We start from the raw sequence: 23168 nt of genomic DNA, 5'->3' as shown, positions 1-23168 counted from the left end.
GGAGAGTCTGAGCTCGGAGATAAGCATGCTTCATAGAGACTCCAAAGAAAACTTTGATCTCCGGTCAGCGTTTTCCTCCTCTCATCCCCAATAAACTTTTCAAAACACTGTAAGAGATGGAACCTTTTAACTTTTGTCTGCCCTCTCACAAAAAGACGCACACACTTGTGCAGACACATGTAGGCGAACACATGCTTAACTTAAGGTGGAGGTTGCAGAACGCTTGCTTGAAGCAACATAAGCTCTCTGAAGCGCTTTTGACTGTCAAAAGAAAAGTGAATGAATTATGTATTATCTGCTACACTCAAAGTGTCTCAGTGCAAGCAGTGAGTCTGCTTTTGGTGTCTTTTTTTAACGAACCTTCTCAACAGTTGTGCTCGTGTTTCCTTTTCTTGTACTCGTTTAGCTTCCTCACCTGTTTCCTTTCGACTGAGGAAAGCCTTTAATATGGAATGCATCTTGAAAATAAAGCATGGCACAGGAATAAAATGGAAATTAGTAATAGGTATGTAGGCAGTAAGCATTCGCACCAGATCTTGCTTCAGATAGCAGCTGTTTTTATGCAGTTAAACTCCAGGTCTAAAATGTGGAAAATGAGAAGAAAGATAATCCGCTGTGCTCACAGCCTCGTGTTATGTACAAGAGCATGCAGCGAGAACAAACAGAACTACAGAAAAGTAATAAAAAGTGCGCTCCAAAGACAAACTTCTTCCTTAATCCCTTTTTTCTGCTTTGTGTACTTAAGGTGAGACCTATCGGATACGATGGCAACAACCCCACATCAGTGGCAGAGTGGCTGGAGTCTTTGGAGCTCGGGGACTACACCAAATCTTTCCTTGTCAATGGTTACACTTCCATGGAGCTGGTCAAAAAGATCTGGGAAATTGAGCTCATCAATGTAAGTCTACAGTGCTAAAAATAGCCATATTAAAAGATAAAATCTAATGAAAGCACAAAGGATTACATGGGAAGCCAAAACCTAATTTAGCCACTGGGTGATATGTTACTTTTTCCCAAGAGAATGAGCTCTGCAGTTCACTTTGAGTCAATTCCACATTACATTTCTGTGGCCATAAATACTCACTAGAGCACAGAAAAACAACAAAAATCAATTTGCAGCTGAAAATAGTGCCCAGTGAGTTCACCATTTAATCCAGGAACATTTGCTAAAAACAGCAGCACTCAGCTGTTTCAGGGAATCTCTGAGTTTTTGTTTTTTAACCATAAATTTCAGTCCCGTCTTAAAACTTCGGGCAAATGGTCAAGGTAGCAGAGTTCTGAATTCATTACTTTTTCTTTCTTTTTTTTCTTCGCTAAAGACATTTGTGGCAGAACCCATGAAAATATGTTCAAACAAGACAGGTATGAATACAGGTATGAATTGGTTGAGGTCAAACTCCCTCAACCAATTCCAGAAACTTGATTCTGTTCATCTGGACGTTTTCACAGTGAGAGTTTCATCACTACTCCAAGTGACTTCTTCAGTCTCAGCTCACTGCAGGTTTCACCTGCCTTATATACATTTACATAGTGGCCGAAAGTAGTACCACTGACTAACAAGAGGCTGTTTCATAGTCATTAATATGCAAATTGGAAAATTGCTGCAATTTCTGGGATTTCCTTACCTGGATGATTGAGCACACATCGAGACACCCCCGTCAATAGTCAGATATCTAGTCAGATTTTATTTCTGTACATATTCTCAAGCATAGCATTGGTTCAGGCAAAGCACCATCTAATTCTCACCCACCATCCCACAAGTTGATCTCATTCCATCCAATTTTCCAGCTGCTATTCAGGCTCCTTTAACCTGCCTAAAGTTGCTGCAAGCCACTTGGCAACCCCCCTCCCTCCCCCATTCCTAACATGCTGTGTCCGATATTATCGCTTACATTCTTCCCACTTGTGGCTTGCTGTGCACGCTCTATGAAGGGTGCTGAGGTCCCAGAGCAGAGCCATAAAATTAATACAGATTACTGCAGAAGGGAACCACAAACAACTTTTATCTATAGATTTGACTGAGCTGGTGCTTTGTGAACTGGATGCTTGCTGGTTCTTGTCCTCATCTTTCACCTTGGTGACAGAGTGAGTGTACATATTATAACCCCGGAAAGTCATACTTCAGTAGCCATGCAGGCTTACTGTTAGCCCTTTGGCTTCTTACTCGGGAACAAGGCTGAAGTTGATTCAGAGGCCATACTGTAAAGAAGGCCCATCAGGCATTTCTTCTCATTACTGTGCAATATGTGCTGAGAAAACTAACTGGAGGGAGGTGCATTTTTTTTACTGTTAAATCATAACATTGCTTTGTCTTTTTCTTTCTTCATTTCGGTGTAGAGATTTCTGGTCCGATATCTGCAGTAACAAAAAAAACAACAACAAGGAGCTACTGAATGTTGAATTCTCTCTTTCTGTAAATATTAGTAAAGGGGAACGATAAGAAGGTTTGACATTTGGGTTTATGTGTTGTCACAGATAGTCCAGGTTTATGATTCAATTTTTACCAACATAAAATCTTCACTCGGAGATGCAGTTTAATGCAGGCCGATCTCTTTGGAGTGATGTGCTTCTTTGATGCTGGCAGTGTAACGAAATCATGCTCAATTGCAGGGGGCGCCTGCCTGGCTGATTTCAATGAGAGAGAGTGAGAAGGGGTGTTTTTCCTTCCCTGCGGAGGATAAAGTGATGAGTGATCAGCTGGAGGAGGTGGAGAGGGAGTTATATAAGCATGTGGGATGCAAGATGTTTTATAGCGCCGGGGATACCGCCCACATGCTGCACTTCTGTGTGTGTGTGTGTGTGTGTGTCTGGATGCATATGTGAGACAGTTAAACTGTTAATACATTCCTGTATGTTTATGTATTTGTATTCAATGTATGACATGCATGGATGTATATTAATTTTTAGACCTGTTCATGTAAATTTGAATACTGTATAGCATCAAAAGATTTTCTGAATTAACTGAAACTGCAGTGCAGCACATTTTGCAGCCACTAGAGGGTGCCCACGTACACTGTATAGCCAAAAGTACTGCATGTCCCTATAAGACCTCAGATTGCATTTCACTGTTTGCACCGGGCTTCTTTGCTTCAGGAAACTTGCTTTTATTTTGGACTGTACTATCCCCAACTTTGCTATCATAGTGCTTTGGTGACAATGCTTCACTTATTCAACATGACTGTGGATAAAGAGATTTCCCTAGTTTAGTATAAAAACTTACCCAATGCTTTATTTTGGGTTTTAGTTCATGTTCTATATAAGGGGAGTGAAGAAGGGTTGCAGGGAGGGTCAAGTAGATGGGTATGATTGTCATCGGTGATTTATGACAGAAGGATAGCAGCAAGAGTGAAAGGGAAGGTTTGTAAGTGTAAAGCGTGAGACTTGCAATGATGTATGGTTTGAAGCTAGTGACACTGACAAAAAGACAGGAGGTGGAGCTGAAAGTAGTGTTGCTGAAGAGGGAGTTTTATTTGGATAGACCAGGATGGACAGGGTTAAAAATGAATACAATAGTATTTTTTGTATGTTTGTCACATTTAAATGTTTCAGATCAAACAAATTTAAATATTAGACGAAGATAAGACCAGTAAACACAACATGCAGTTTCTAAATTAATGTTAGTGTAATTAAGTTTTTGTGATAACTGGCCGTGAGTCTTTTACAATGGTGAAGAGAAATTTTGGCCCACTCATCTTTGCAGAATTGTTGTAATTCAGCCACAATGAAGGGTTTTCGAGTATAAACCACCTTTTTAAGGTCATGCCACAGCATCTCAGTCGGATTTAGTCAGGACTTTGACTAGGCCACTTCAAAGTCTTCTTTTTTTTTTTTCTTAAGCTATTCAGAGGTGGACTTGCTGGTGTGTTTTGGATCTGTCCTGCTGCAGAACCCATTTGCGCTTCAGCTTAAGGTCACAAACTGATGGCCCGACGTTTCGCGTTAGAGTGTTTGGGTAGACGGCAGAATTCATGGTTCCATTTAAAACTGAGATGAACCTTTTAAGGTCCTTTTGCTCAGCAGTGGTTTTTGTCTTGGAACATTTTTGCCCAGTTTCTTTCTTATAGTGGAGTCATGAACACTGAGCTTAACTGAGGCAAGGGAGGCCTGCAGTTCTTCGGATGTTGTTCTGGGGTCTTTTGTGACCTCTTGGATGAGCTATTGTCGCACTCTTGGGGTAATTTTGGTTCGCTGGAGTCCCACAGCTGTATATGCTAATATAAAGCTCAGTTACTTTGTTTCTCATCTGTTCCTGAATTTCCGTGGATGAAGGCAGATGATCCGATGTGACCACCCGTAAAGAAAGGACCAAGTTGTTTATGTTTATAATCAGTTCCTTTTGTTGTTATTATATCTCATAGTAAATGTTTAGAATGAACTGATGTTTAACTCAACTCAGGAGCTTTAATAGAATGAATAGAGCTGGGTGATAGAGATGGTGTGCCTCCGTAGTGTAATGTACATGTTGGTGTCTGATTTTATAATTTGCATTTACTGGATGTAACATAGTTTGCATATATTTTAGGGGACAAAACAAGACAGTATCATCTAGGTAGTGTGCCAGGAGGTATTTTTTCCTTTATACATTTTGTTGTGAACTTAAACACAAGTGTGAGTCAGATATAGCCAAGGGGCTAATTTACATCAATTCACATCCACAGTCGCTGTGCAGTTTGATGTCGTATTATAATGAAAATAAGGGATTAAAAAAGCAGATAGAAAACCATTAGTGTAAGAGGGTGGCAATCAAAGAAACATGGTGGGGCAATCACTGCAGCTGGAGTGAGGGTTGTCAGTTCCTACTCTTCTTGCACCTTGGTCTAGGCCTACTCAGTAGTCTGTCCTTGATCAGAGTTCCCGTCATCCACATCCATATATTTTAAAGATAACTGCAGGCTACTGGACAACTCAGCATATATGAAGTCTGGGGAAACTGCAAATTTAAATTTGAACGTGTTCAAAAAGAAGTATTTACTGTAGTTTCATATGATTGTTGGGTTTTTCTCTGTATGATCTACTGTGCAATGTAAAGCGCCTTGAGGCGACTGTTGTTGTAATTTGGCGCTGTATAAATAAAATTGAATTGAATTGAAACGTGGATTTCCAGAGAAGGTATCACTACAGTGGATGGAGTTTTTCCTTCCTCATACTCATAGGGGTCATATGATTTTTGGGTTTTTCTCTGTATGCATTATTGTAGAGTCTACCTTACAATGTAAAGCATGTTGAGGCGACTGTTGTTGTGATTTGGCGCCGTATAAATAAAATGGAATTGAATAGTGGAAAACATCTGCTTTTAAGCACAAGGTATTTGAATCAAATGTTTTCCCTGTACTAAAATAGATATGAAGGAATAATCTTAGCAGTATTTTAATGGAGTCATGGGTCCAATAACATGAAGTGTTACTCTTGCCTAGTCCGCAGTCTGCAGGGAGACTGTGAAGCTGGCCTTATCTCATGGATGTAGTGTTTCTTATCGATCTCTTGTGAGCACATCTGACTGGGAGAGAGTGTACGTGTATGTCTGCTGCACAGCACTGCAGCAGCGCACTGTCACTGAAGTAGTCTCTGGAGACTTGGAGAGGTCACTTCTGCACCTGAGAGAGGTGTGTGTTTGTCCGGACATGGTGTAGAGAACAATGTATTGTGGTGGGAGAATAATATAAAGTGATGCTGGGAAGGAGATATGGGTTTAAGAGAATGACAGGGAGTGGGAAGTGAGAGAGAGAGAGAGAGAGAGAGAGATAAGAACGAATCTTTAAAAATCGAATCTGGACACTGCTTTCATGTAATCACCAGGTAATTGCCGTGGGCAACAGATGCAGTGGTGTCCATGGAGATGGGGGAGGAGTGTGAAGCGTTGCTGAAGTGTTTTAAAGTGGGATATAAGTGCGTGTGGGTGGGGGCATAGGCCTGTGTGTGTGTGTGTGTGTGTGTGTGTGTGTATAGTTGGGCACATATGTGGATACCTGCTGTTGTGGGATTAGCAGAGTATTTCAAAACACCTTTTAAGCCTGCTGGTCCTCATTCGTGCACAATACAATGCAGACAGAGAGCAGGTGCAGCTTTCTCTCTGCAGTATTGTGTGTGTGTGTGTGTGTGTGTGTGTGTGTGTGTGTGTGTGTGTGTGTGTGAGTGTGAGAGAGAGAGTAACTGTGGCATTCAGGGTTTATAACGTCGGAGTAGATTGAGTCTTCGGAGTCACACCTGGTCCAAGTTAACTGTTAGATTTAGTCTCAGTGGCGCTACTGGATAATCCAATTCTTTCATGACTTGCTTTTATTATTATAATATTCGTATATAACTAAATTATATCTTTCTGTTTTGCAATTTCACAAACATATCAAAGCAAGTATTTTCTAATGATGTTAAAAAAAAGATTCAAATGGCACATTTCTACATAATGCAGACTGAAACTAATAAAGAAAGAAACCAAATTAAAGAAGTATAGGAGCAAACCAGCTTGGGAGTGTGTATGGATCTGTCGTGTTTGACTGATAATCTTTCAACAATATACACATCTCTTTTCATCATATTTTTGAGCAGGATATGAAACAACAATGGGGCAACGCACATCTTTTGTTCCCACACAACAATAGCATGATGTTCCAGTGTTTAGCGCCGTTAGCTGGTACAAGATTAGGTGGATTTAGCGTGTTCTCTGTGTTCTTGCTCTGCTTTCTTGTGGGATCCAGAGGTTTCTTCTGGCATCAAAAATGGTATTGCTAGTTTACATGTATTTTAGTGTTTAATTCTCCCATCATTGTGCCCTTGGCAACGGCCCCAGCTTAAATCTGAAGTTGGTCCCAGGTGCTAGAGACTGCTGCACACTGCACTACTTAGGACTGCTTAAATAAAGAGGATGAGGGCTTGTTAAAGATACTGTTATAATAACACTGTCCAATACTAAATATTTAAAAAATATAATTGCATATGAATTTATATCTAACCTTATGGTTTTTTAAAACATTGTCAAGATACACTCGCTGGTCACTTCATGAGCTACACCTGTTCAACTCCTCGTTTACACAAATATCTAACCATCCAATCACATGGCAGCAACCCAGTGCATGTAGACATGGTCAAGATGAGCTGTTGAAGTTCAAAGCAAGCATCAGCATGATGAAGAAAGGCGATTTAAGAGACTTTAAGCATGGCACGGTTTACAGGGAATTGTTAGAAAAGGAGAAAATATGCAGTGAGCGGCAGTTCTCTTGAGTAAAAATTACTGTTGATGTCGGAGGGCAGAGGTCAGGGGTGAATGGTCAGAGTGCTTTGAGCCGATAGGAGGGAAACTGTAACTCACACAAACACTGGTTGCAACCAAGGTATGCAGAAAAACATCTGTGAAGTCATTACACATTGAAACAGACGAGCTACAGCAGTAGAAGACCACACCGGGTCCCGTTTCTGTCCGCAAGCAGGAAACAGAAAAGCTAAAATTGGACAAAATTCTTGTAATATGAAAGAAGACTAAATATCCAGGAGCTGCATTAAGAACAGAGACCATGTCAGTCTTGCATCATAAAGGACAACAAGCACACATAAAGCTAACGTAGGCCCCACATGCACTTAGTTATTTTCACTTAGCTGTGACGTTGAAAAGCGAAGTAACAAAAGAACCAAAAGTCTGAAAGACCTGAAATGAAAACTCATTAAATCAGACTTAAATTTTTAAAATATGAAATTGCTATTAAAAATTTAGAGGAATTCATTATTAAAATTGACAGAGTAAGTTTTCACACGTGGCTTATAATTGGAGTTTCTTACACCGATCAAATTTAACAAATCATATTCCACAGAACGTACTCAAGATAAATTGCTTCGCCTTGTATCACCAAACTGACTCATGAAATACTTAATGGGACCAGTTCAATTATTTTTTAGCAATATGAGTGAATAAAAACTGGTGGTTAGAGCTTTCCAAATGCATGTTTTCCTGGATTCCTTCATGTCAGAAGAGTATTTTGTGTGTTTTCGATTGAGGGAGGCCAGAGGTTTTTGAATATTTGTGGATATTTGTGTGCCGTTTTAAGCTGCTTTGCAACCTTAATTTCTCCCCAGAAGCCAAACTGATTTTGAGGGCTTTTTCAGATACTTGAGAATGCAATCAGGGGAAGACTTTATAACTCTATCAGCCTCCTTTTAATAACACAAGTCTCCTGGTAAAATCTGTCTGCTGTCTCAAGAATAATTTACTGTGATCATCCTTACTCTGCTTAGCTCTCCAGGCTGTGAGAAAGCCTGTTTAAATGGATCCAATTTAACTTTAAAAAGTGAAGCTGTGCAGCTGGAACACGAATACATTCAGGCTCATCAGATTATGTGAAAAGAAGTCTTGATTGTTGTGTTAAAGTCTGGGGGAGCTGTTTTATCGGGAGGTGCTGCAACATGAAAGTGTCAGTAAAAATGACTGTTTGATAACAATCACCAGCTTTACCTGCCGATTTACCAGGCTACTCTGATACCCCTGTTTCATTTCCCTGCAGTGCAATGACATAGAGGCACATCCTTTAAGAATCCACACGGTGGCGCTGCTGCCTTTCGCTTGAATCAGATCTCGTCTGGAGGTGAAAGAAAGTACAAAATAACTGAGTCAAGGCCCCAAATTGCTCTCATTTAAAGCGAGTCCTCTGAGAGCCCACAGTGAAGCAATTAGAAATGGATTTCATTTTGGAAAGCCGCATTCACGGTGGTGGAGTGCAGATAGTTTCTGGTCCTTAAGGAACGATTCCCTTAATGTTTTCTGGATGAGTGGCTCCTAATATCAAGGGAGGGCGGCTGCAAGTGTGTACAAGTGTAGCGTACCTGTGTATTGTTCTGGAAATGTGTTTGATTGATGTTCACAGAGGATGGAAAGCTGAGTCGTTAAGGTCTTCTGGGTATGAAAGGACCGTCTTCCCATTCTGATATGTTCAAGTTGATTTCAAGTAATCGGATTAAAATTGAGGGTAGCAAAAATAATCGAATAGTAGTAGTAGTAGTAGACCCACAATAGCTTAAAATAGAAGCTTCTAATCATAATCACTGTGATGTGTTTTGAGCATTTTAGGCAAAAGTATGTGTACTCACAGCCTCTCACAGGTTCAGAGAGGAAAGTTCATATTCCAACGTAGTTATAAATCTCAAGTATTTCCTCTTTAAAAAAATAAATTACACAGATAACATAATGAGAGTAATTCAAGAAGTATATACAAAATCTTCTACTCGGGTAAAGAGTAACATCTTACATATTAATTGCTGATTAATTACTATAGCATCAATATATATGGCTTTTTATGACCTCATTAAGTCTAATCACAAGAGGTTTCTCGTGTTTTATAGCCTGACATGAGGCTAAGTGTGTGAGAAGAACGTAGTTTAGGAGGTCTATAGAGAAAAAACTAAAGGTAAATATAGGAACTGCAGTTTATTGAGTCGAATGGACATAAATGTTTAACTTCCAGGACTCAACTTCCCCTCACACCCATGGCCACTAAGATGATGTGCATGATAAGCAGCTGGATTGTTTTGACTTTAATACTCTGAAGATGTGTAATGTGTTTCCAGTTTTACCTTCCAGTAAATCAGTAAAAGCTACATTGTTTCCACCTTTAGGAAAATAAGCTGAATTGTGAGTATAAAGCAGCACCAAGTGGAAACACACACATATTAATTGCACTTATTTTGTTTATTATCTCCTAACATCCAGGTTAACTACCGCTAACCTAAACCAACCCTATGTATTAAATAGATACAGGAAGTAAGTGCAACATCTCTCTGACTGATTTTCATGATTTCGTGGTATATAATCATGATCTGCTCTTGTAAAATAGAGCAGCGGAGGAAAAGCTTTTGCCTCTTCATACTCGTCCTTTGCATGTGAAGGCCTGTTAGTGTGTGCTCATATCGTGTAGGTGTATGCGTGTGGGCGTATATCTGTGCGTGTGTGTGATTCACCCACAGGGCCGGACTTGTCCCTGCATTCTCCTCAGTTTTTACAACGTGCAATTTCAGTAAGTGTACACCCAATATGCTAGGAATGTTTTGTGAAAAGCTTAAAGTGACTAAGTGTGTGCGAACTGCATGAAGGGTCTAAAATAAATTGAGGAGAGTCATGAGAGTTCAGCTTTTCTTCTACAGCTTGTAGAAGATGGCTACTAGTTACCATAGAGACTGTGCACTTGGTATAAATGGAATGAAATACATGAGTGTATGTGAGTGTGTGTGTGTGTGTCTGTGCTGGATTGCTTTTTTTTCCTGACACTATTCTAAATAGTTCGTGTGTGTGTTGTTATTCTGTGCTTATCACCTTCTTTGTCACCTCTCCAAATGGACAGATTGTCTCACATCCCAACACCAGATGGTTCCTGCCTTCGTTAGACACCGCCGGATCGTATACTTCATAAACTAGAACCTACACAGACACGCAAGCATTAAGCGAGCGCCACGTACAGTACATGCTTCTAGGTATCTTGCCTATTCACAAGTTCTCGCACCGAAAATTCATGCCTGCGCCCAGTGAGGAACATTTGTTTTTCATATGTGTATTTGCGTCCGGCGTGCTGAAATGTGCAGGGATACAGTATGTGTGAAAAGGGAGTGAGTAGTAGCTGGTGTTAATTTTTGTGTGGGCAGATTTGCCTCAGGACTGCAGTGTACTTCACCGTCACTGCTTACTGCTGATATCACTTTCCTGCAGTTTTTCTTCTTCTTTTTAAAAAAAAAAACAACCTCCTGTCATAGCGCTCACCGTGCTGCAGATCGTGTAGGAGGTGTCAGGAGAGAATATGTGTGACCCCCTCGGTGGCTCATGAACCTGCGGTTGGCAGATCTGTTGTAGCGCTGCACATCCCGGTCTACTACTTCTTCACAGGAAACATCTTCACTTGTTAAATCTGTTTGTAAAAACGGGGATGAGTTTACTTGATTTTGTTGTTTGTTTCATCTATACAGAGCCCAGGTTCAATTTAGTCACGCATTACTAATAATTTCTCGTCTGTGTTGTGGTTTGTGACGCCATTAAGTTGACTAGCTTTACTAGTATCACATCCCTTTAAACCTTGAAATTACACTTCTAATTGGAAATATGTCATAAATATGTCATAAATGTGAGTAGCAAGTTTCTACTATATGTAGCTCTGACTGCCATGTGTAAGGAGGCTATAGACAGTACAAAAGCACATATACAGCGTTTGATAAGTAAATGAAATGGCTCACAATAGACAGCTACAAGCATACCAATGGTTAAACAGTAGTGCAGTAAATAGACATTCTTTTTTTTATTGACCAAAAACAAGTGACTGAGCTCATACACTGAGCAGGAAAGTGTTTACAGAGGTCAAGAGAGAAAGCTGTTTTTTCCGTAGACTTCCATTCACATGCAGTCACAGCTATTGCCATCTGATGGCCGACCAAAGAAACTTTATAAATCCCAGAGGGAAACTGAGTCGCCATAGCAGCAGACGTACAAAGGACAACAAAGCAAATATAAATATGAAAGAACACAAGTATCAACACTAACAGATAGAACAGACAGAATGCCGTTACAAGGCACTTTCGCATTGGCTTCCTTTTTCTGAGCTAGAAGCTACGTCCATGTTTTACACTGTTTATATATGCTTTCCCTACACCTGAAAAAGTTAGCTTATGTTAGCATATGTTTGCTAGATGTTACATTAATATCCCAATTGTGAATTACTTCAGTTTTGATAATTGTGCATTGAGATCTTGAAGTTTGCATTTTTTTTTGCTTACTTGGGTCTTTAGGGGACTATTTTGTCACCACGTGGGATCTATTCCTTTAAAATTAGTTTAAAATGCTTAATAATGTCTAAAGGTTTTAAAAAAAATCAAATTACAGATTTAAGACTCAACCGTTGTTGCTGTTTTCTAATGGAGATGCCAGTGTGAGGGATTCAAGCACTCTATTTATGTGATCCACGGGCATAACCTAAGTAGACGCTTGTAAAGACAGAAATAGCTAGAATGACGTCAAGCTTTGTAGCTTGGATTTCATTTATGTGACACTTTAATACGGACATAAACACATGTACCCGCTCAATATATAAAGTAACCACATGGACTAGTGTTGTCCTGACCTAAGAGACATAAGAGAAGGCGAGTCATTTCTAAATGTTTCATTCTTTGGTAAATAGTAGATATTTGAATATTACGAAAGCCTCCTCAGTGATGGGATTTCTCTGAAATGAGGCACGAAGGAGAATTGCAAAACTGATAATGATCAGATGAATGGGAATTTTCTGTGCTCTAGGCTACTTCCTGTCACATGTCTAAACTTGTTTAGAACTGCAGCCAGAGACTAAAGCTTTATTTTTGGTTGCGAGAGGGCTCTGAAGTTCCAGTTAATAGCATTAAGTTTGACCAATCAGAAAGGTCGGACTGGTATCAAACTGTCCCGGCTGAGATGATCACAAACTACAAAATACTTTTTCGCATCAATTAGAAATGAGATTCCCCGTTTTTCTTTCTTTTCTTTTTACTACTCCCATATTTGCATTAATATTTGCATTCACTGTGCAGGAGTTCAGGTCAGTATAATAGGTTTACAATTGCTTTAGATCTTATATACAAAGAAGTGGATATATTTAAATCCATTTTAAAGACTTTAAGGTGTTTTGTGTCAAACTGCAACTATTCTGAATTTGTTACAGCTCAGACTTGAGGCTAGTCTTTTCCAGACTCTTTAACAACATATTTTATAACTAATAATAGCTAAAAGAACAATTATTAGACACCTGGTTTTTCTTAGGTGATAATGTTGATATCATTACATTTGCGGAAAATCAATTATGCTCATTTTTCAAGTTTAACTTGACATAAACACAGAAAAGAGAGGGAATCCATAGACTATTTATTTATAGAAAATGCAATGGAAGCTAACACTAGCTAGCTTGGTTAGCATAAATCCCTCCATTTTCTTCTGCTTGCCCAGTTCAGGGTCCTGGGGCTCGAAGCCTGTCTACTGGGAAATAGCCCAATACACTAATGGAATATGAGAATTTTATTTGAATTTTATTTTATCTGCTTATGCTTCTAGTGAAGCACAAGTTCAAGGCTTTAAAAAAGTGGGGGTGTTGTAAAGTATTTTATAATATTATTAAAACATTCCTAAGCATCATTATTATTATAAAGGCGGAAAGGAGGCAAAAAAGGCCATAAAATGTATATTTCTGCTGTAAAGCTAACTCTAGCCGTTTCCAGGCTTTGTGCTAAACACAAAACCAGTCCATAATAGACCCTATGAAAATATAATTATTATATAATTAGAAGCGATATAGATAAATATAAAAGATAAAGACACTCCTGTGATCAGGAGTTATCTCACATTTTATTGTTAACAATGTAATTTTTGTTTTGAATATTTACATCACTGCTGAACTCTTTCAACTCAAGCAGCACACAAACACATAAACTTAGACTTCTTGCGAGCACAAGCTTGTCTTGGTATAGGCTCAGTGTGTCTCCATAGTGACGGGATAGAGAGGAGGAGGAGGAGGGTGAATGTAAACTGGGTAGAAAGCGGGAGAGCGCAGGGAGAGAGAGTGTGTAGAGAGAGAGAGAGAGAGAGAGCTCAGGCAGAGACATGTAGGAGATGTAGTCTGGCTGCCGCAAGCTGAAGAAGGAGGAGGAGTTTTCGGGCGCTGGAAATCTGCAGAGAAAGTGAGAGAAAGGGAGACAAAAGCTGGTGCTGAGGAGGCGAGGAGGAAAGCGTGGATAAAGAAAGGAGAGAGGCAGAAGGGAGAAGAAGAAAAAAAGAAAACCACTTGTACTGGTCAGCAACAAAGCAACAGTAAACAGCTCAAGAGAAGAGGGCGAGAAAAGAAATCACAGCAGGAGTCAAGATTACTCCTCAACCTTTGGAATGAGTCACGTCCTGTGGAGAAATAGGTGAGCTTGCTTTGAGACGGCATGTGGAAAGGGTGATGACAAAATGAGAGCTATAAAGCATGCGGGGGGATTTAGAGATGAACACTAATACTTTTATTCTTCGCTAGCTGTTCTTTTAATGCAGCTTTCGTGCTTTCTGTGCTCAGAGATGATTTAAACACAAGAAATGAGTCCACGGCGCTCAATCAACACTGCTGACTGGGCTAATTTACAGGCTGTGTAACTGTGCGTGCGTGCGCGCAGGTGTTGGAGTGTTTTTGTGCATCTAGAGTAAGAGTCTGACCTCATGTTGTAGTACTTAAAGCTCTGATTGTGCTTTGATTAAAGAGCCGCTGGGTCTCTGTCCACAAGTTAAGCAAATACAGCCAACAATGGTGAATTTATGCCATTTAGTTGCACAACGAGAGAAATTTGTGTGACTTTTGTTTGCTTGCATCATTCAGAGAGGGGACCTAGCTGTCACTGAAAAGTCGGAATGTCAGAAAACACGCTAACCGCTGTCTAGCAGATCAGCCACTACGTTTAAATACACTCCAGTTCAGTTGCTGCCCTAATTTAATGTCCTCTCCTTATTTGCATTCACCTAACATACTCCTAGAAAAATGGTAGGAGAAGTGAAATGTGGGACAAGACTGAGAAGGAATGTAGTAGCTTAGAAGAGAGATGCTGTAAGGCTTCGTGTTGGTTTGCACAGCTGACTTGACTACACAGCGAGTGATATGCAACCGATAATCAGCATGTATGAGATAAACTGTAAACATTGATTAGCAACAGGGGGGCTAAGCTTGCTGTCAGATGATGACTGTTTTCAGCTATTTTAATCAAAGCGTTTAAACCCTTATCTTTTTTAAACCAGTGTTATTGTTCCAGCCGTGATTGCCATTATTTTAAGTTTTTTATTTTTACCCCGGCTTAAATTAAACTTCAGCTGCCTTGAATCCACTGGCAGCTAAAACTCAAACAGCCCAATTAATATTTTCTAGCCTGTACAAACTTGTTTTCCAAAAAGTACGCACGCAAACAAGTAAAAGAAAAATGAAAATACAAGACAGTGCAGGATAATGGGTTAGGTCCTTTTTGGGAAAGAGTGAGACGGGTCTCAGCATGTGGCGTGAAAGAAAGAAAAGTTAAAAGTATTTCTTTCTTCGCCCAGCTGTTTGATAACCGGAGCCTGGATGGACAGAAAGATTGAGTTGGAGTGTCTGCCTGATGCTGTTTATCTCAGACGTCGGGAGATCCATCAAAAACCCAGCCTCGCCTTCTGTTCATCGAATCGTCACCACAGCGACTCATTGCAATAGATTCCCTGTCAGTGACGGGCATTAATCAGTATGCAGCTCAGAGAAACCACGGCGTGATGAATGATGCCGCGAGAGGCATTCCACAGACAAAGACTTTTTACATGCTGATACAAATGTTTTTATGCTTAATATCTCTTTAGTTATGCTCCTACGCTTTGCAAGAGGACATATTACTCTATGCCGTTTCATTAGTGGACCATTCAGATCGTTAATGGGTATATACCGCACCCTTCTGTCCAAGTTTATTTATCTTATTTTAATGGCTCACATTAAAGATCGCCATTTTTCTATGTAAATGAGCTGTTTATATCCCAACCTTAGGCATTCATCAGCAGTTTAAATGGCTAACACTTATACCCCCTATATATGCATTAAAAAGAGGGACATCAAAGCAGACAGAAGATCGTACCATCTCACTTTTGTCTGTTCTGTCTGTACATGCACATATAGAAGATTTGTTATCGTACAATATAAAGCGCCTTGAAGCAACTGTTGATGTGATTTGATGCTATATAAGCAAAACTGAATAAAATTAAGTTTAATGTAAAGCTTAAAGGGATGTTGCTGATGCATCAGTTCTTGTTTGCATACTCGATGACTTTATAATGGACAAAAAAAAATCGAATTTACAAAACTTTAGATTCAACAACAAAGAAAAGCAACTGTTTTAAAAGTTTTCCCAGCCGCCACAGAGAACCAGGACAGAGTACACAGCAGGGTCCCATCCAAAGCTGTCACTCAGCAGAGAGCCCACAGATGCACATATGGCTGCTACAAGCATCCTATTAACCTTATCTTGTCTTATTTCTCCCTCCGCCCCAAAAAGTGCACGTACTGTACGTTTCACGCTTCACTGACTCTGACTACAAGCAGCTGTTAGAAACAATCACTACCTCAGCAAAGTACTGATGTCAGAAACCTGATAGAAGAATGGAAAATAAGTCTTACAAGCAGTTAAGAGGAAGCTATGTGATGCGTTCTGTTTGTGCGTTCACCTTTTTCTCAAAAAGTTATGATTGGATTTGCATGACAACTTGGCCCAGCTTAGATTTTGGAATCAATCCAGATCTGGACACGTGAGTTTCTGTAAGGATTCTTTACCATTGAAGGATTGGGCAAAGTCTACCATTTTGGGTCCTAACTTCGCAATAAATAAAAGTAAAATATCATATATCTTAAAAATAGACAGACATTGCCTTTGTGCTTTCAAAGAAATATACCTATGCAGTCGTGGACTGCCAATTTCCATTGTAATATTTACAACCATATTAGCAAATACCTAAAACACGAGACCCAGATCTAATATTTTAAGTGCTGTTTCATTGTGTTTCTTTGTAATGTAATCTAGATATATGCTCTGTGTGTGTGCACAAAATACAGAGGTTTATAAACTCTTTGAACCCCTCCCCTCCTAGACAATATTGTACACTCACAAATACGCACAGTCATGTGCACAGCTTGGTGCCTTAGGAGAGCTTGTGCTTCTCTGCAGTGTGAAAATTGCTTCCATCTTGGGGCTTTGAAGTATTTATTAACCCAGAAAAATATCATCCACCATTTCCTCTCCCATCTTATTGGGAATTCAATTCATGAGCCTCCGTGTGTGGTAAAGAATGAGGGTGTGTGTGCGTGTACGAGTGTGCCTGCAGAAGCAAGATTTGAGAGATCTTGTTTCAGCCTTGATCCTGCAGCATTTGGCTCTGTTTGCACACACACACACACACGCACTCACACACACTCACTCACTCAGTCTGTGCTTGCAGTCATAGTTACAGTTCTTATGCTATTAATGGAGATATAGCTGTCTCCATGTAGGCAGGCTTATTAAACAGCCCCCTCTCATTGGCTGCCACTTCTGTCAGCACTGAAAAGAACTGAAATGTCCTATTGGTCTTGGTTGGACATCAACTTCAACACATCACTCGTAACTGGTTGCTAGGCAACCAGTTGTCTCCAGTTTCCCTCCCCTGCTTCATCCCACCCACCCACCCCCAAAAAGTGGTGCTATGTTTCCTTTTATTCATTTATTTGTTTGCTTATTTAGATTACATTAAGCCTGGGCGTGATTGTTTTAAGCATGTGTGTTTTAATGGCCTGGAGCTCCAGGCAAATCAACACTAATCATCCCTGCAGAAAAGCTCCACCTCGAAACAACACATTAAGCGAGAGATGGAGCAAAGAGAGAACAAGGGAGAGGAAGGCAGCTGGCTGTGATTAAGTATTCAGGGTCAGAAAAAAATGTCAATGATTGGAGAGAAAATGAGGAAAGCATTGTTGCATAAACTCAGTGCTGTGCACATTATCTACGTTACATCAATGCTTTTCTATCACAACCTGTATTGATTGCTACAAGGAGGCGACAGGGTGGCTGGTATTGTTTTCAAGTGTATGTGTGTCTGAAAATTGTAATGATGCCATCATCAAAATGTGCTCTTGGAGCCACCTACTTAAGCATAATCTACACTTTGGCAGGTGTTTATATGACTCTTAACTTCAATTTATATTTCTTCCACAAACCATTATGCACACTTCGCAGCCAGGACTTTAGAAATGTTGGCAACTGCTTCGAGGCAAGAAATAATTAGGCACAAAGCCTTGTGTTGCCTTAAATACACATGCTGCGTATGTTCTGACAGACAGCTAAACACCTTTCTCTCATCCAGACTCCAAGCCATTATGGAAATCGCTAACAGGTTTGCCAAATATTAAGAAAAATTTGGAAACAGCACTTAAAGAATAAACATAATGTGCAAAAATCTGTGATATACACCAACAACAAAGATATGACCTCTGTGTTTTCAGTGTTAGCTGCAGTCCTGCACTCATCCCCTAAGATGCCATTCAGACAGGCACGCGCCTTTTACTGATCGATATTACTGCTCACTTAGCCTGTAATGTATTCTGACCTCTGCAATTTAAGTAAGCTTTGGCCAGTGATTCTTTGATCTGTACGGAGTCGATGCAGGATTCTCGAACCCCCGATCGTGCTATTAGGAGACAACCCCTGAGGCATGCACAAGTCTGTGGATATCACAAAGGTCACAACCTCTGTCTGCAGGGGTCAGGTGATCGGTCATATTGACACGAGTGAGCTCGGAGAAGGTAGATGCACGCGATACGCGATAACAAACCAAGATGGACCAATCAAATGCAGTTGCCATGGCTGAACTGAAGGAGTTCAATTAACTCTTTTATTAGCCCGAGACACAGTAGTTATCCTCTCTGACTTTGTGTTTTTCTCTGTCGTCTGAATAACGAGGGGACAGCGGAGTGAAAATGAGGACAAAGCCTGCAGGAAACGAGACACAAGAGCAGATGATGAGAGGTAATTTCGGGTCAAGGGACCATGGGCAGAAAGTGAAGGGAGCAGTGAGGATGAAGAATTGGAGGGCAGTGAAAGGGGTTGTTAGCCAAGTCAATGTAGATTAAAAAGGAGCAAAGAGACTGATAAAAGAAGTTTTACTCTCTTCCCGCTCTGTCATTAAAACTATGTGCTAGCTTGAGCACAGACAGGGACTGGACTGTTGGTTCTCTCGCTGGGTTTCATGCTCCACTGAGCCAACCAGCTTCCAACCTCCCCTCCAGTAAGAGTCACAGAAAAGCCTTTTTGTCTCCAGTGTCCCGAATGAGAGCAGTCGCTGTGAATGTCCACGATCGCTGACGCTTTCTACTTATTGTCACTGGTTTCTTTTCAAATATGTCATTTTGTCACAGTTTGTGCTTAAAAGAGGTCACTGGGTTTTTTTTTTCTTTTTACTTAAAATATTTTAAGGGCAGCTTTCACACCTGAAAGTGTAAACTGTGCTTCAGATCTTGTTACACTGCATCTTTCACAAATGAGTGCACTAAAAAGCTTTATATGACATGCCTGTCATCACCTGCATGAGCTGTGGGTGATACAGCTCTTAACAGCGGCTGGTGTGTAGACAGGTGTGCATCTCACATGCTGTCACTCCAGCCTGTATCCTTCTGTCATCATTTCAAACAGGAGGGGCGAAACTGAATGATGGTTGTCATAAAAAAAAGAAGTGTTCTTCACATTGGTCAACACACTGGTATTTCTAATGGCATCGCACACCTTTGTTGCCTTTTTTCTCTCATCCTCCCAAACAACACGACGTCCTTCCAGCACTAGAAAATAATAAAAACACACTCTTCTCTTTCCACATCACACTTCGTTCAGTTCTGATGACAGAGAGAAAGATGGAAAGGTTTCTAGAAATAGTCAGACTTACAATTAACATTGTTATTTGTAAATGTAATTGTTGGACTAAAGCTGGAGCTGGCAAGATGTAGCAGGGAACAGAGGCCACAGAGCGGCGATGGCTGTGAGAAAGTGTGGCTCTGTTAACCGTATGTGTGTCATCTAATCCGTTAATCAAGCCCGTTCAATCTGGGCTAACGGGACTGCTAACAGGATTAGTGCATTGATCGGCACACAGAGACGCACACACAGAAAACACAATCATAGCAGCAAAGTTCTGAAATCAGGACCCTTTGTTAATATCTGACATCACTTTCAAGCACCGTCTCACTGCAAGCGAAAGTGCTATGACTTGTGTTACAAACCCTTCTGGTTCGTAGTTTTGAGCTTTTCTGGTCTGCCAGGAGTGCAAAACTTAAATTATATCTAAGTTTAAAAACACACTGAAGTGAATTGTGAGTATCTCCAAAGCAAGTTTATGGGGTGCTTCAAGATTTTCTCTGTTGCCTGAACATACTAGTTTTTCTTCCCGTGGAATCCGCTTTTCTTCAAAGAGATTGTTAAACTTTAAATTTTCCCGCAGACTGCAGTACGTTGCAGGATCTTTGCTCTCTTAAACAGCTGAAAATAAAGTGTTCTACAGCTGGAAAGTGATATAAATACTTGACTGAAAATGAGTTTTCAGTAAAAAAATAGAACTTTTTCTAGTCTGATTTTATGTTTTTTGTCTGATTTTAGATCAATTGTGTTAATACAGTATGTCAAAATGAAAACATAACTGTAAATTTAGACACGTGGGGTTGTGCTGAAAAGGATGATGCCAAACAAGGCAAAGTAAATAGTTTTTAAAGGTGAAATGTAGAGGGAAAATCAAAAGTAGTTAAAAATGGCCAATTATACCCTGGACCCCAGAGGGTTAAACGTTTTTTTTTAAAGTAATGCAATAGTTACTTTTCAAGTAATGAATTACTTTTAGAATATTGTAACTCAGTTACTAACTCAGTTACTTTTTTTGGAGAAGTAACTAGTAACTATAATTAATTACTTTTTCAAAGTAACTTGCCCAACGCTGCTTATAAAACAAGTGTAGGTGCGCCAGATTCATAGAAGAAAACAAATGTCAGGCACGGACATCATTTTCCATCATTTTTATAATTTTATCAGAAAACACCCCATCGAGCCTTTCTCTCTTTTTCATTTGTCTTCCTAATCTTCCTCACTGCTTTGACCTTTTGCTGATACCGAGGCTGCTGGCTTGTTGCTAGCTCTGGATGGCACTTTCCGCTTTAGCCGCTTTTCCTTTGTTAGCTTCTTTAACTTGTCCGTGTTTAAGTGTCTCATTGGTTTTGTTGTTGCATTTTTGCGCGTTCTATCACAGTTTTACTTCAGTGAACTTTTTGTATTTTTTCACTTTAATCGTAACAGCTTAGTCTATCGCTGCTAGTGAGTGCACGACTACCTGGCTATGCTGTTGATGCGCGTGCATTAGTCTGACCCAGCCAGTCACAAGTCCAGTAAATAAGTCTATTTCTAGTTCGCATCTACCACAGCTCAATCAAGAAATGACAACTGGTAAACTGTCAATAAAGTCTTGGATGAATCAATTTTTTTTTGTCTCTACTATTTATCAATAAGAACCAGTATTCTTAAAATTACACCAGATGATGGAGTGAGAAAATGATTGAGAGGTGGACTAAGACAGTGTTAGGTTGGGTCTTTTCAGGATATCTGCTGACAGTGATAAAATAGAGAATAATGCCAGATTTATTCTACTGTCAGCATCAATCAAATGTTTGCTGCACCTGCGGTGACAGAAATGTTGTCTATATCTGTTGAGCATTTTTTCCCACCTTCAATGTGCTGTTGGAACAGAATGTACAAGCATTGGCTTATCAAGATTATATCATCTGAGCTCTGTGTTTGAGTTGATTTGAATAGAATTGTGCTTAAATGAATGCTTAATCTGGCGCAATAGCACAAGACAGAAGTGGAAGAAGAGGGTATATGCTGCGGTAGCTCAGCACTTTTCCTGACAGTATATATACACCTGCTCTGAATATAATTTCAATGCAAATGGGCTGGTGTTGCAGTCAACCATCAGGAAGGGAGTGAGTGTGTGTTTTAACAATAATGGCTGGGTTTCGTTTAAATTCGCATCCATTGAGGGATAACAATATAATCATCTTCCCCAGCAGCTCTGAAACAGCTGTTTGGGCTCTTTGTGTGTGTGTGAGTACACATCCTCATCCACGTGTGTGTGTGTTTTATTTATTTATTTCATGGATGAGCGTGAGTGGGCAACTGCTGCTGCAGCTCTGTGTTGCTATGGTGACAGCTGAACTTCAGGCCGAGGTTGAGGCTTCTACTGTATTTGAAGTAGATGCTGTTGCATAAGGTAAAGTATAACACAGATTTGCACCATGCAAGGCAATTACTGCGCTCTTTCTCGAGTGTGCGTGTTTGACAAAAGAGCAATGTGAGGACTGTGCCACGCTGTTGCCCCTCAGGAGATCGGCAGGAGGCTGAATATTTCATAACTTTTTCCGTATAGCAGGAAAACTCACATACATGTCACATTTTACACTGCAGAGTCATCATTTTTATGTAATGACTATTTACTGTTACGCAAGTCAGTTATAAGAAGCAAAAATGAATACCAATGCAGAATAATGGCGCCATACTATTGAATGTGCAATGCAACAGTTGGTCAGTTAGTCAAGAGTCCAAAATAAGGCCATCAAAACTGTATGGGCTGACATCAGCAAATAAGTTGGCATTTACCAGCATAAAGGGCTGATGTTTCTGTGTTCAGTTCTGGGTTAAGTATTCAGAAACAGTGTGAAGAGCTGCAAGACTAAAAATCCAGTCAGTTATTTTATAATAATTAGCTGATAAATAGGACGATAAACGCAAAGAAGATAAGAAAGAAACACCCTTCAGCTGTGTTATAAGTGCTGATGTTGCATAGCTTGTCCTCCAGAGGGCGCTCTGCAGCTTCCCTGTTAGAAAAGCACCTTTTTGGAAGGAACATTTTTTTTCATATTTTCATGTATCTGAGGGAGAGAACAAAGAATCTCTGCCAATATGTCGAAACAACAAATGAATGAATAATACTTTTTAAGCCACCAACAATGCTCTTAAAAATTCAACATCAGCAGGGCTTTAATACTGATGATTTCTTTGTTTGCACAAATAAATGAAAACAAGCAAAACGGACTTTAAATTTAGATTTTTTTTACCGTTATTTTTAACATTAGTATCTGGCCAGAATTTCTCTATCATCATCTCTAATGTCAAAAAAAGAAAAAAAAAGCCAAAAGTTAAAAAGCTGAGAATACATCATATTTGCACTTGCGTTCATTATTATTATTTGAGTCCCACATTATTTTTGCTTCTAATATTACTGACACTTTGAAGGAAGGACAAACATCACTTGATTTTTACTGCACTAAATTCACTAAGTGGCTCAGGGGACTGGGAAGCGTATCTGTATCCGGAAGGTCGCCGGTTCGATCACCCGGCTCTCTATCCTGGTCGTTGGGCAAGACACTTTACCCTACTGCCTACTGGTGTTGGCCAGAGGGGCAGATGGTGTGATATGGCAGCCTCGCTTCTGTCAGTCTGCCCCAGCTTTCCTCCACCAGTGTGTGAACGTGAGAGTGAATGAATAGTGGAATTGTAAAGCGCTTTGGGTGCCTTGAAAAGCGCTATATAAATGCAATCCATTATTATTATTACTACATAATATCAGCTTGTGTGCTCTTGATTGCCCTTTG

General features: G+C 40.0%; 1 protein-coding gene across 5 annotated transcripts in view; it reads left to right on the top strand.

The window, feature by feature from the left end:
• The window catches only part of anks1b (ankyrin repeat and sterile alpha motif domain containing 1B), a 264035-nt gene that overhangs the window by 216094 nt on the left and 24773 nt on the right, over positions 1–23168 (top strand). For all 5 annotated transcript variants that reach the window (XM_040035435.1, XM_040035437.1, XM_040035438.1 and 2 more), the window contains one exon: positions 746–898. In XM_040035435.1, coding sequence (XP_039891369.1) covers positions 746–898 — 153 coding nt within the window. The remainder of the gene's footprint in view (positions 1–745; positions 899–23168) is intronic.

Source organism: Simochromis diagramma, unplaced genomic scaffold (assembly GCF_900408965.1).
Source record: "Simochromis diagramma unplaced genomic scaffold, fSimDia1.1 OVJJ01000816.1, whole genome shotgun sequence".
In the NCBI taxonomy this organism is placed as follows: domain Eukaryota; kingdom Metazoa; phylum Chordata; class Actinopteri; order Cichliformes; family Cichlidae; genus Simochromis; species Simochromis diagramma.
This window is presented reverse-complemented; position numbering and strand designations above follow the sequence as displayed.